This window comes from Falco biarmicus, chromosome W, assembly GCF_023638135.1.
Source record: "Falco biarmicus isolate bFalBia1 chromosome W, bFalBia1.pri, whole genome shotgun sequence".
Classification (NCBI taxonomy): Eukaryota; Metazoa; Chordata; class Aves; order Falconiformes; family Falconidae; genus Falco; species Falco biarmicus.
In genome coordinates, this window is record NC_079310.1 from 19,028,072 (window position 1) to 19,041,045 (window position 12,974).

The 12,974-nt window shown below is 43.0% G+C and overlaps 1 protein-coding gene across 4 annotated transcripts in view; it reads left to right on the forward strand.

Annotated features, from left to right (window-relative positions):
- Positions 1-10,759: 10,759 nt before the first annotated feature.
- Positions 10,760-12,974, forward strand: part of LOC130141965 (tyrosine-protein kinase Fer-like) — a 224,729-nt gene continuing 222,514 nt past the window's right edge. The window contains exons 1-2 of one of the 4 annotated variants that reach the window (XM_056323318.1): positions 10,760-10,943; positions 12,103-12,162. Coding sequence is in view for 2 of the 4 variants with exons in the window: in XM_056323317.1 (XP_056179292.1) it covers positions 12,431-12,485 (55 nt within the window). In the remaining 2 variants the exon portion in view is untranslated. The other 3 variants (XM_056323319.1, XM_056323317.1, XM_056323320.1) reach the window with 3 other exon arrangements.

The following is a 12,974-nucleotide window of genomic DNA, read 5'->3' on the forward strand; positions in this document are numbered from 1 at the left end:
GTGTCAGACTCTGATAGGTTTTTGTGTTCTTCTTCTTGCTTGCTATTTGTTGTTGCTGTAGGTGCCCGTATGCTGCGGTTCTAAGTTCCGGTTCTTCACATCCTGTTTACATACCTGACAATTTGTGGCTGTCTTAAAGGTACACGGCTAAGTCTTTGAAGTCAACTAACTTGTCTGCAGACCTGCTGCAGACCCCAACAGCCAAGACATCTCCTCCGGAACGCAGCTCTCTTCCACGAGTTGTTTTTTTTGTCCAGTTCCATCTTTATCCTTCCAAGGTCTCAGAACTCCTCCATCGGGGTCACCATTTGAGGAGCTTAAGACACGGCCTCCTGAATCTGACTTGAAGACCCTTTATTAGTCCAAACCCCACATTTATATATCCTTGTTCACTGTTCACACGCAACATACTAAATATCATTGGTTAATCAATACTGTTCACACGCTTCTTGGCTACATATAATTGGTTAATTACTAAGCTACAAACACACTGAACTTCTTGCATTTTTTTCCCCTCTTCTTTCTTATCTCTGGGAGTTTCATGTTCTCAGCCAGCCGCCAAGACATGGCATTGTGCATCCGCTCCAGCCTTGCTTCATAACCCATTTTTCTTCCAGGCGTTCAGCCAACCTTATCTTGCTTGCTTTCTTCTTTAGCCTTCAAGGTCCTTCACAGGCATCATGGCCTCCAGCACTTGCTATAAAGCTCTCTACAGAGAACTGACAAGAAGGTAAAATCCACGGGTTGAGAAAAGAACAGTTTAACACTTGAAATAAAGTAAAAATAATAATATGAAGAATAGCAAGAACAACAACAATAATTGTAATTAAGAGGAGAGGGAGAGAGAGGAGTAAATTACAAAGACCACCCCCACCCCCCAAGTGATGCACAATACAATTGCTCACCACCTGCTGTACGATGCCCAGCCAGCTCCCGAGCAGCAATCAGCATCTTTCAGCCAACTCCCTCCAGTTTATATACTCAGCATGACATTCTGTGGTGTGGAATATCCCTTTGGCTAGTTTGGGTCAGCTGCCCTGACTATGCTCCCTCCTGGCTCCTTGTGCACCTGCTCACTGGCAAAGTATGGGAAACTTGAGAAATCCTCAACTTAGGGTAAGCACCACTTAGCAACAACTAAAATATCAGTGTGTTATCAACATTATTCTCATACTAAATCCAAAACACAGCACTGTACCAGCTACTAAGAAGAAAATTAAATCTATCTGAGCCAAAACCAAGACAATAACCACCCCTTTTCCATACCATTTACATCAGGCCTCACTTTCCAATACACTATCACCTTCCCTGTCTTTTTATATAAACACACAGATATCATTCCCTTAGTCTATGGGCCATCCCTCTAAAAGTCCATTGAGTTAATTTAGTTGATGATGTTGGGCTCCATCTGTTATAAGAGTCTTTCAAGGCAGGAAAGATGGTGCAAGGTGTTGGATTGTTGCATGTTGAAGCCAGTTCTGATTCTATTACGGCTGCGCTGGTCTGGTTTCATCAAAGTTCATTCTTCATTAATGTGGCAATTGGAAGGGAATCAGGTTCAGATCTCCAAATCCGGAATGGCAGACACAGGTGCCACAAGCATATAGAAGTGACAATATACAGGATTCTATAGCAATTAACATTGTACAATTATTTGATTTATTGGCTATTTTCACCCCAAATCAATTCCTCTTGAGACACACATAAAACTTCCCCATCCTTCCACATTACCCACTAAGTGCATCCAGGTTCTTGAGCAGAAACAGTCCCATGAATGAGTTGGCCTTTGCCTGAGGCAGGAATAACAGACTGTTTTCCCCAATATAGTTTTAATGTGCATGTCCTGGCTTCATCTGGAATAGAGTTAATTTTCAAGTAGCTGGTGTAGTGCTGTATTTTGGATTTAGTATGAGAAAAATGTTGATAACACACTGATGTTTTCAGTTGTTGCTAAGTAATGTTTACACTAAATCAAGGACTTTTCAGTTTCTCAGGCCCTGCCAGTGAGAAGGCTGGAAGGGTGCAAGAAATTGGGAGGGGACACATCCAGGACAGCTGACCTGAACTAACCAAAAGGATATTCCATACCATAGAACATCATGCTGAGTATATAAACTTAGGGGGATTGGCCAGAGCCGGGGGATTGCTGCTTGGAGAATGGCTGGACATTGGCCAGCAGGTGGTGAGCAATTATATTGTGCATCACATGGGTTTCTTTCCTTTTGAATTTTATTCCTCTCTCCCCCTCTCTCCAATTGTTGTTGTTGTTGTCAATATGATTATTATTGTTGTTGTTATTATATTTTATTTAAATTATTAAATTGTTCTTATCTCAACCCACGAGTTTTACCTTTGTCCTGATTCTCCTCCCCATCCCACCAGGGGAGAGGGGGAGTGAGTGAGCAGCTGCATAGTTCTTAGTTGCCAGCTGGGGTTAAACCATGACAGTCCTTTTTGCTGCCCAACATGGGACATGAAGGTTTTAGATAACGACAGATCTGACTAAACCGTTGTACTTGTTATAAGTATTCATTGTATTGGTTTAAAAATCACTGGACACAATGTTGATTTCTTTGCTCTTAATGTGTCTGCCCATGATCTCAAGGTTGCATTATGTACTTTACTTGCATTGTGTTCCCTGTGGTGCCGTTTATTGACCTTGGGGTCTGGGCTACGGTTATCATTGTGTTGTACTATGTAGTGCTGGCTTCTGATATGACAGACACTGGTCGTGGAAGTTATCTGGTCTGTGTACTCAGCATTGCCATCACCTCTGTTCTTCGGGAGTCATCGAATGGGATCTATTAACAATCACACCTTTTGCCTTTTTTCCTTGGAGAGCCAACCTATGCAGGAGACACCCTCCTACATCTTGCCCTTCCCCAGCAGTTTAATTACAGTAGCGTTTGAGAACTCTGAAAATTTTTAATATCCTTGGGATGTTGAAGCCAACGTGATCCTATTGCTAGGAATGCTGAATATGTTTCTGGTCTTGTTTAAGGTTAAACAACTATTTAAGAACACCACTCAGAGATCTGCCCCAAAGTTGGATAGTTATGAGTGACAGGGTGTGTGGGATAGTATGGGTAAGTACTAGAACAGTGGGTACCTCCAGTGTTTTGGAACTTCACCCCTGAACAAGTGCAGTATCTGGAAAAACTAGTAAAATATTTGTAAGAAGTATGCTGTCACCCTGGCAATTCCCGAGAGGCACAAATTACTGTAACGTGCTGGGGCTTAGCCCATGCCTACCAAGTCCTGTTCAACACTATTCAGTATCCTCAAGGGGCAGAGAAGGTCTCTGGATCTGATGACAAAGCAACAGGCACCGCAGCTACTCCAACCCCTGTGACAGACTCTGCAGCTGAACCAGAGGACCATCCTGTACCAGTATCAATCACCCCTATACACAAGAAGTGGATACAAAAGTCAGCTCATTTAGTAAAGGAGGATGAAGTAGGATCATCACAGGAACAGAAGGAAGAGACAGAACAAGAGGTAACCACTTGATCCCAGTGACTGAATGAGCTGTGGGATATGCTAAAAGATTTCAGCTGTTATCCAGGTGAGCATATTATCACCTGGCTGCTTCGATGCTGAGATAACAGGGCTAGTAGTTTAGTAGCTAGGGTAGGGAAGCCAAGAAGCTATATCACTTTCTAGGGAAGGGGGCATTGACATGTGTCATGTGAAAAGGGAGGGGAGATTTTCTTTACCCCTAATGTTTGATCTGTCTATCAGCGCCCCAGGAAAGGCGAGACCCTTGTGCCCAACCAGTCTATCAGCATCCCGTTTTAGGGACCGTTCACTGAACAATCCTGCTGGACTGGAGGGCGATTTGACTGCCTTGTTCAGGGAAACATACCAACAGCATAAGGGGGACCCCTCAATGGGTCTTCCCACTGAGTTGAACATGTTACCCACAGCTGGTGACTGTTTGGGCCCACAAAGGACTAACGCTAAAAGTTTATGGAATAACACTCTTTATTAATATAAAAACGTGACAAATTAAGATTCATGATTGCTGGTGATAGGGACTGTCTGCAAAAATAAGCTTGAAGTTATATACAACCAAACTATATACAACCAAAACTATAATCACTAATAACAGCTAGCATGGGTTAGTTATTTAGTGTGCATAAGACAAAGTTCTTAGCCAATAGGTGTCCCAATGGGGGAGAAGACAGGTTCAGCCTGTTGACTGATCCCAGAAGTTACAATGGAATCTTCCCTAACTTCTCCCCTCATTCATTCACTTTTTATATTTTTCTTTACTCTCAGGTGGAGCTTGAGTGACTTGTCATACATTCTCTTATTATTGATTGGTGTAAAATTGTCTCACTTCTTGTTTAAAGATATAGCCAATGGAAAATAGAAAGCGCATGCTCAGTGAGGGGTGATCATACCTTGGAGGTGGGTAACTTTGGGATGGAGGTGTGTGTTAGTATTATAATAAGATTATAATGAGCAAGGTTAAGGTTCATCTAAGGAAAATGATTTCGCTACAGTTGTTGACTCAGCAATGGACATCTCTTATATTTCCCATTTGACAGCTGCTATGCAGCTTATCAGTTGTATGGTACCATCAAGTTCCCAATCCTGCAGGGAGTACAGCAGAGCCTGGCCACAGTATCTCCACTCTGCTCCACCCTCCACTGGCCTTCTAGGATAGTAGGTTGTGTTGCCTAGGGAACCATGGTGGAGTAGATTCCGTGCATGCCAACTGTCCTGAAAGTGGCAACTGTATTTTGCCCTAAGTTTCTGTAATACTACAGCTTCTTTTGGACCCCAGTTTTCTGTATTTCCCCCAAGTAATTTTCTCACAACAAGGCAACTGGAAAAGGGACACAAGTCCTCAGCCTCTGGAGGCAACTCCTGTCAAGCATGAGGGACCCTTCAAGGAGGATATTACATGCCACCCAGGCAAGTGGACTGCAATAGCGAGAGGTATCCAGTACCTGAGGGAATTAGCTGTGAAAGAGTTGATTGATTATGACCCAAACAACACGCAGTTACCCACAGATCCCAACAAAGTCCAATGCATACGACCCATGTGGCAGGAAATTGTACAGAGTGCACCACTGTCATATGCCGACTTATTGGCAGTAATGAGCTGGAGGCACAAAGAGGCACCGACAGTGGATGAAGTGGCTTGCCAACTCTGAGAATACAAAGATAATATCTCTAAGTCCCTTCTCTTGTCTATCCAGGAACTGGTCTAGCAACTCAAAGAGGATAGATCCTACTCCCCACCTGTACGGATCCGCATCTCAGCAAGCACCCTTCTTTTCAAGAGGGAGAATATAGGAGGTACACAACACAGGGCACCCTGTGGTTTTACCTGTGGGACCACAGAGATGACATGAAGAGGTGGGATGGAAAACCTAACTGGACGCTGGAGGCATGGGTATGTGAATTGCAAGGAAAAATAAACACAAGTAGGGGTTCTTCCAGGAAGGCTGATGCTTTGCTCTCCAGTAGGAAGTTTCCCAGACAGAGTGGAAGGGCTGATCTTACTCCTGATGATACAGAAGGGGATTCTGATCTGGTTTTACAAGAAGTAAGTGGAGAATCCAATGACCAGGAATAGAGGGGTCCTGCCATCAGCCAGGTGGAGGACAGGGACAATTGGGTTCACTTGACTGTGTGAATTGGGTGGCCTGGCATGTCAGACTCACAGGAGTATAAAGCTCTAGTAGGCACTGGTGCACAGTGTACCCTAATGCCATCAAGCCATACAGGGGCAGAACCCATTTGTATTTCTGGAGTGGCAGGGGGATCCCAACAGCTAACTGTATTGGAGGCTGAAATAAGCCTGACTGGGAATGAGTAGTAAAGCACCCCGTTGCGACTGGCCCAGAGACTCCATGCATCCTTGGCATAGACTACCTCAGGAGAAGGTATTTTAAGGACCCAAAAGGGTACTGGTGGGCTTTTGGTATAGCTGCCTTGGAGATGGAGGAAAATAAGCAGCTGTCTACCTTTCCCGGTCTCTCAGAAGACCCTTCTGTTGTGGGGTTATTGAAGGTTGCAGAACAATAGGTGCTGATCTCCGCCACAATGGTGTACCTGCAGCAATATTGCACCAACCGAGACTCCCTGATTCCCATCCATAAGCTGATTCAGTAACTGGAGAGCCAAGGAATCATCAGCAGGACCTGTTCACCCTTTAATAGCCCCCTATGGCCAGTGCAAAAGTCTAATGGAGAATGGAGACTAACAGTAGACACTTGTGGCCTGATTGAAGTCACGCCACCACTGAATGCTGCCGTACCAGACATGCTAGAACTTCAATATGAACTGGAATCAAAGGCAGCCAAGTGGTATGCCACTACTGATATTGCAAATGCATTTTTCTCAATCCCTTTGGCAGCAGAGTGCTGGCCAGTTTGCTTTGACTTGGAGGGGTGTCCAATACATCTGGAATCGACTGCCCCAGGGGTGGAAACATAGCCCTACTATCTCCCATGGACTGATCCAGGCTGCACTGGAAAAGGGTGAAGTTCCGGAACACCTGCAATATATTGATGACACCATCATTATGGGGCAATACAGCAGAAGAAGTTTTAGAGAAAGGGAAGAAAATAATCCAAACCATTCTGAAAGCTGTTTTTGCCATAAAACAAAGTAAGGTCAAGGGACCTGCACAGGAGATTCAGTTTTTGGGAATAAAATGGTAAGATGGACGTCATCAGATCCCAATGGATGTGATCAACAAAATAACAGCTATGTCTCCACCAACTAGTAAGAAAGAAATGTTGTCCCATAAGCGGGTCTGTTATTCGGTACACAGCACTAATTCACGCACCAAGCTGAGGTGTTTCTGTTCTTTTATTCTAGTTTGTGCAAGATAGGGAGCTAGGTGGTAATCCACAAAAACTAATCACTGAGAAAACTTTACACTATTTATACATTTTAGCAAAGTTGTTAGTCTTCACTGGTTACAAGTTACATCATTCCTTCATTATTTAGTATTCAGTTCCCTATTTGTCAAATAATTTTCTTGCTTCTTATGTTAATTTGTTCACATGCTCAGTTCTTACTTCCTTTTGAGTCGGAGGGTTTCTTGAGTTGGTGGTCAATGGGTCGGTGGTCACAGTCTCCCCCTGCTGGAATTATTTTTCCTCTAGTTTCACTGACTTCCTGTTGAGTTCAAGATTACTTTTCCCCTAATTTCGCTGGGCTCATTTCTCGTGGTGAGCCTCCAGTCGGCTCATCTGATCTTGTGGGGGTGTTTTCTTTTGAAATTCCTTTTTGCTTGTAACCTTGAAGTTCTTTTAAACAAAAGGATTTGCCAGTGCTTAACGAAGTGCTTAGAAGGACATACAAAATTGCTTGTAACCTGAATCAACGTATTAACTTATTTGTTCTAATTGTTTAAAAGTTAAACTACTAACAATGCATTCAATTTTATTAATTTGATATAATTTCCCCCCTTTGAGGCTAAGAGATTTATCTTGATGACAAGCCTCGTGAGCCTCACTATTCTTTTTAGCTATCATTACATGAATTCCAACAGCTGATTGTACAATTAATTTCTTAATACAACTCAAAACAATACAGATTATGGCAATAAAACTATTATAAAATAAAACTATTATAATTACAGCCTGAAGTAGGCTTGCTAACCATTCAGGAAGGGAGAATCCAAAACTATGGAATATTTTGTTTAACTTTCTTCCATTGAATTTCTAAGATTTCTACTGGACTTTGCTAATTGTTTTATTTTGTCAATTTGACTGTCTAAATCTTTTGTAACATTAGGGATATGGACACAAAAATTTTTGTTGTTTAAATTCAAATACCCATATAACTCATGTTCTCGCAGTAATAATAAATCTAGGGCCAGCTTATTCTGTAAGGTCATTTTTTAAGTCGCCTGGAACTGATTGTTTAAATTTTGTAGTCCAGCTCTAGTTGTATTTGCTAAAATTTCCACTTGTCCAGTCAAATTGTGCAACCACATACAGTTTTGGAAAGAAGTAAATTGTGGACTAAATATAGATTCTAATATCCACTCTACTTGGGTTCCCGTTGAGGGATGTCTTCATAGGTCAGCATAGTCTCTTCTTAATCTTCCCCACAACTGAGGTTCCAAAGGTCTTTTTCTCCATAAAGGACACAGAGTTAACATTCCTTGCGTATGACTTCTCACTTTTCCTTTCAAGGGCGAGTTGTCCATGTTCCTTTGTCACTTGCCCATACTGTATGTCCCATAGAGGGTACAGTATCAGACACATGTAGTAAGGATATTCTTCATAACAGTATTTGTCCAGGTGTCCTTTATATCAGTGGAGTAGTTTCTACATAAACATCCTAATTGTAAGGTCCATGCTATTGGTCCTAATCTTTGAACTTCTACTTCTGATGTTGAGCAATTAAAATTCTAGCACAATTCCATTTAGGAACCTTTGTGTTTCTATTAGTTGTCTTTCCTTCCTCTCCGATCCAATCAATGCACCGGGGGTAGTTTGCATGTAATCCCAATTACCTTCTTCAGGTCTGGTCCAAACTTGGGATAAACCTAATTCCCCAACTTCACTGGAACCAGAGGATCAGGTGGGGAAACTTTGATTTTCTCCCTCAGTCCCCTAACTCTCTCTTTCCCTGCCGGGTAGGACACTTGCTCTTCCAATGTCTTTTTTTTCCCCCCTGCATATAGGACACTGATTCGGTCCCATGGGTGTTCAACGTTGTGGATTTCTTCCTAACGTCATTACTATTCTTCCTCTTCCTCTACCTGTTCCTCTGTTACCTGTATCAGTCTCAGTTATAGCTGCTGCCAATAGAGATGCTTGTAATTTCATCCTATTCTGTTATTTTTGTTCCTTTTTCTCCTCTCGGTTGTTATACACTATCTCTGTCAACTGCAAGACAGACATTCCTCCTGCCCCGTCAACCTTCTGCAACTTTTTCTTATGTCTTGTGACGATTTTCCAATGAATAATGTTAAACATTTTCTGATTAGCTTCCTTATCTGGATTTCAATCTGTCTACTTTTTGGTTACCTCACAACCTCTCATAAAAAGCTGACAGACTTTCTTTAGGACCCTGTTTTCCAAAAGCGGGTTCATTCCATCAGGGTTTTCCCGATAAGAGCTGACAGATTGTTTCCAGTTCAATAAATCAGAAGTAGCAAACAGCACGTATAAAAAAAATGATAAACCCTCCACCCCCACTGCTTGTCTCAGAGCAGTCCTGTTAGAAACAGGACTAAAGCTTTCATCACCCATCTGGGTTTGGTTATTTGGTGGGGTTTTTTTGGTTTCTTGTGTTGTTTTATTTTTCCAGTTTCTGAAGTATCCTGCATTTGTACCATATAGAGGTGGGGCTGTGGGCACCAGCAATTGTACAACCTCCAGTTCCTCCCCCTTCCCACCAACATACAGTCCCATTCTTATTGCAGTTGTCACCGGATACACTCTCTTCTGTTGCAGCACATACAGCATCAACACATCTCCCCCCAGTTTACACATTTTCTGAATATCTGGTTCTCTATGCAAAGTCACCACTATTCCTGTGAACTGCTCTTGAAGTTTCCTCCTTTTGCAGAAGTCTGAGGCATATGGTGTTTTGTGGCTCTTGACTACGTGAAGCTTTTCTTATGTGGCTTATAAGGTGAGGAAGGATAGTCTTTCAAGATACAGAAGACCACAAGCCAATTTTATTATACTGGAAAAGTGTTTTCTGTTTGAAATCTTCATATGATTGCATCAGTGCAGTATGTATACTATTCCATTCTACTTAAGTCAATAAAATAATGTTTTAAGTATATATCATTGCAAAGGTTCTGTGTTACTCTTGTACATCTGGACTCTTGTCAGCACCAGCTGCTGAATATAAAAGCAGATGAAAACAGGTGTGATTGACCAGTAGAGAAAAAATATGTTACAAAGGATGAAAGAATGATTGTTGGTGAATTTATTTGGGTTTTTTTAAGTCTAAGGTATTTCTAATTGCATCTATTAAAAAAAAAATGTTGAGGAAAATTTGGTGGTGAAAACTAACGCATGTAGACTTTATTACACACTTTGAAAAAGAAGACCTTTTTTCTGTGGCACTGTTTACTTCATATTGCAGTTTTATGGGAGGGAGTGGTATAAAAGCAGGTTACCTTGTGCTGCCAGGGTACACCAGCAACATCAGCAGATTTCATTATATTTCCAAGCCAGTCGTGGGCTTGCAGTTGATGGTCTACCATTGGTTCTGACATAATAGGTATTGCACATATATAATTCTGATATCTATATCTTATTAGAGTGCTTGATGTGCACAGAAAGTCACAACAGTTTAATCATGCATAGTAAATTATGCCAGAAACAGCTGTGAACGGGTATTAGGCTCTTTCTCCCTTACAAGTAGCAATACTGTTGGTGGCTTTGCCACACCATCGGTAGCCTGACCACACTGCCGTGCTTGCGCCCCAGCCAAGGGGCTGCAGTTTGAATGGACAAACCACCTGTGTCGCTCTGCCTACCTTCCGCAGGACCTAACAGGCTGGACCCCCAACAGCTCGTACCGTCGTCGCCCTTTGATTACTCTGCTCTTTAACAAGAGCAATAGGCACCGGAGTTCAGTGGCGAGAAGCCGAGAGCAGGGCGGTAACCCTAACGTCACAGTTCACAGACGCAAGGCGTGGAGTATCCACCCTCGCCTCCCCTCAACAGCCTCAGCCCCCTGTGAGGCGCACCACCCGCCTGCACCCACCGCCCGCAGCTCCCGCCCCGGAAGCTAATCGCATTCTCCCTCCTAGCCGGGGAACAGAAGTAGCAGCGCCTCTTCCCTCATTAACTAACCGCCAGTCACAGAGCGTCACCAAGGGACGGTGAGGGCCCAGATTGGTTGACGGCGAGAAGTGAATCTGGCGTTGATTCGTTGGCTCTGCTCATGTGATACTGGTGGGGTCGTGGCCTCTGCCGTGTTGAAGGGGCTCTGTTTGTCAGGTAGGTTGGTCTTGTGTATGGTACGGTGTAGTTGGTGGTGGCTACGCCCCAGGAGTATCGTTGCTGGGGTGGGATGTGGTTATACTAAGTAGTGTCTTGTTCACTCGCGAGGGAGCTGGGTATGGTGGGGGTGACGGCAGGTAGGCTCTGCGAGCTGATTTGCCTGCAGGCCGGACGCACCCGATGCAGCTTGCGCTTTCTTCTGAGGGTGTGGTGGTGGTGTTGCCGGAAATAGTCGGGAGTGCTTCTTGCCTGATGGCGGCAGCTGGTAGTGTGGTGGGTGCGGGGTCCCGCGGTCCCGCACCCGTCCAAGGAGCTGCCGTCGAGCCCTGGCCTGGGGCCCTGCGTTGGGTCGGGTAGGCCCTCGGGTATGGGAAGCCCGGGTTCGGCAGCATCCTCGGGGATGAAGGGAAAGAAAGGGCCAAGTCAGTTCGGTTCCTGCTGTGCCTGCCTCTGCCAGTACCCAGGATGCCTGGCCTCAGAGTTGCAGCTCCCTTGCTTTGCTCTTGGTGTACCAAGGCACACTGGCTGGGCTATAACTGCTGGGGGAGAGTGCCCTAGTCACCCCTTGAAGCTTTATGATGTGTGCCTCCCCTCAAATAAATGGAGAAATAAGTCCCTGTTTTTCCTCTAGCAATGCTGTACAGCTTAGACTTCATTAACTTTGAATATAGATTTGGAGGCTGTGTAGATAGGGCCTTTTTGGTGTTACTGTGTTGGCTTTTATATTCGTGTGCCTTTTTTGAATCTGCTATATAACTAAACACATTTTCTGTTTATGGGTTTGGTACTTTAAGAATACCAGATGCTGACGTTTGGTACATGAGGGCAAAAGCTATAGAAAGGCATTAAAGATACCTTTTTGTGTTGGAATATGTTTCTGTTTTGTTTAAACTTATGTGACCATACATACTTGGAAGTGACTCGTCCCATGTGGGTTGTTTTTTTTAATACAAGTTAGCTTGTTTTCTGACTTTCTAAATGCAGTGAGAAAGAATGTTTCCAAATAGATGACATAACTTTTTCCCACTTTGTAACAAACCTACGCAAAGTGACTTGGATGTTCTGCTATATCTTAACATAGTTTCTTTTAACAAGTTGCAATGTAAGAAAAACCTGGGTGACATCTGATTTTTTTTTTTTTTATTATTTATTTAAGGTCAGAAGAATTTACTGGGTTAATTATTGCACACGTGAAGTTATGTTTATATATATAAAGGTATGTTGTCTGGAAAAGAAATGACTGATACATTTTGCTATATGTGTGTTAACTTTTGGGAGACTCAAGAAGTTGGAAAGTTCATACTTCTAAACAGCTCACAATTAAAGCAAATTGTAATTAATGGATATACTGTAGGTTCAGTTACAATAATGATTATTGTTGGTGAGATGAGCATGTTGTGTGTTTCTCCTTCTATAAATTTCTTTTCAATGTGTTTGTAGCAGATTATCAGTCCTGTTAAAAGTTCAGAGTAAACCTTTGTGGAATGTTAACCCCCAAAGAGTTGAGTTTTCAAAGAAGATACTTCTTTGAAGGAAAAGGTATTTATATATATGCAAGGTTACTTTTAAACTGAGCAAAGGCTTTGTTAATTATCACTAAGATCCTTCCCTGCTTTCCTACAACTTTAACTATTTTTCACAGCTGAATCTGTCAAAAGGTGGTTGTTCAGTTGATATTTGGATTGTCAACGTATAAAGTGATCAGCTGCCACTTATCGATGTTTTTTGTGCTATCAGCAGGGTGAGGGAAGATAAGTTGCTTTCTCTGCCTTCAGGGTAGGGAAAGCTGGCAGTAAGCCTGGAGTTGCTCCATACAAGGATGGATTAGCTGCATGAGGTCATCACTTCTCAGGGAGGAGTCTTTTTCAGTGTGGGGGAAGTGGGTCTAGAAGGAAGGGGAATTCTTTTGCGTGGGGGTGGGAGCGGCAGCAGCAATGGAAGAGAGCTTGTGCTTCTTCCAGCAGAAAGTAAACTGCTATGTGCTTTTATCTTAAGAGGACAAGACTTTCCATTTAATACTGTCTTAAT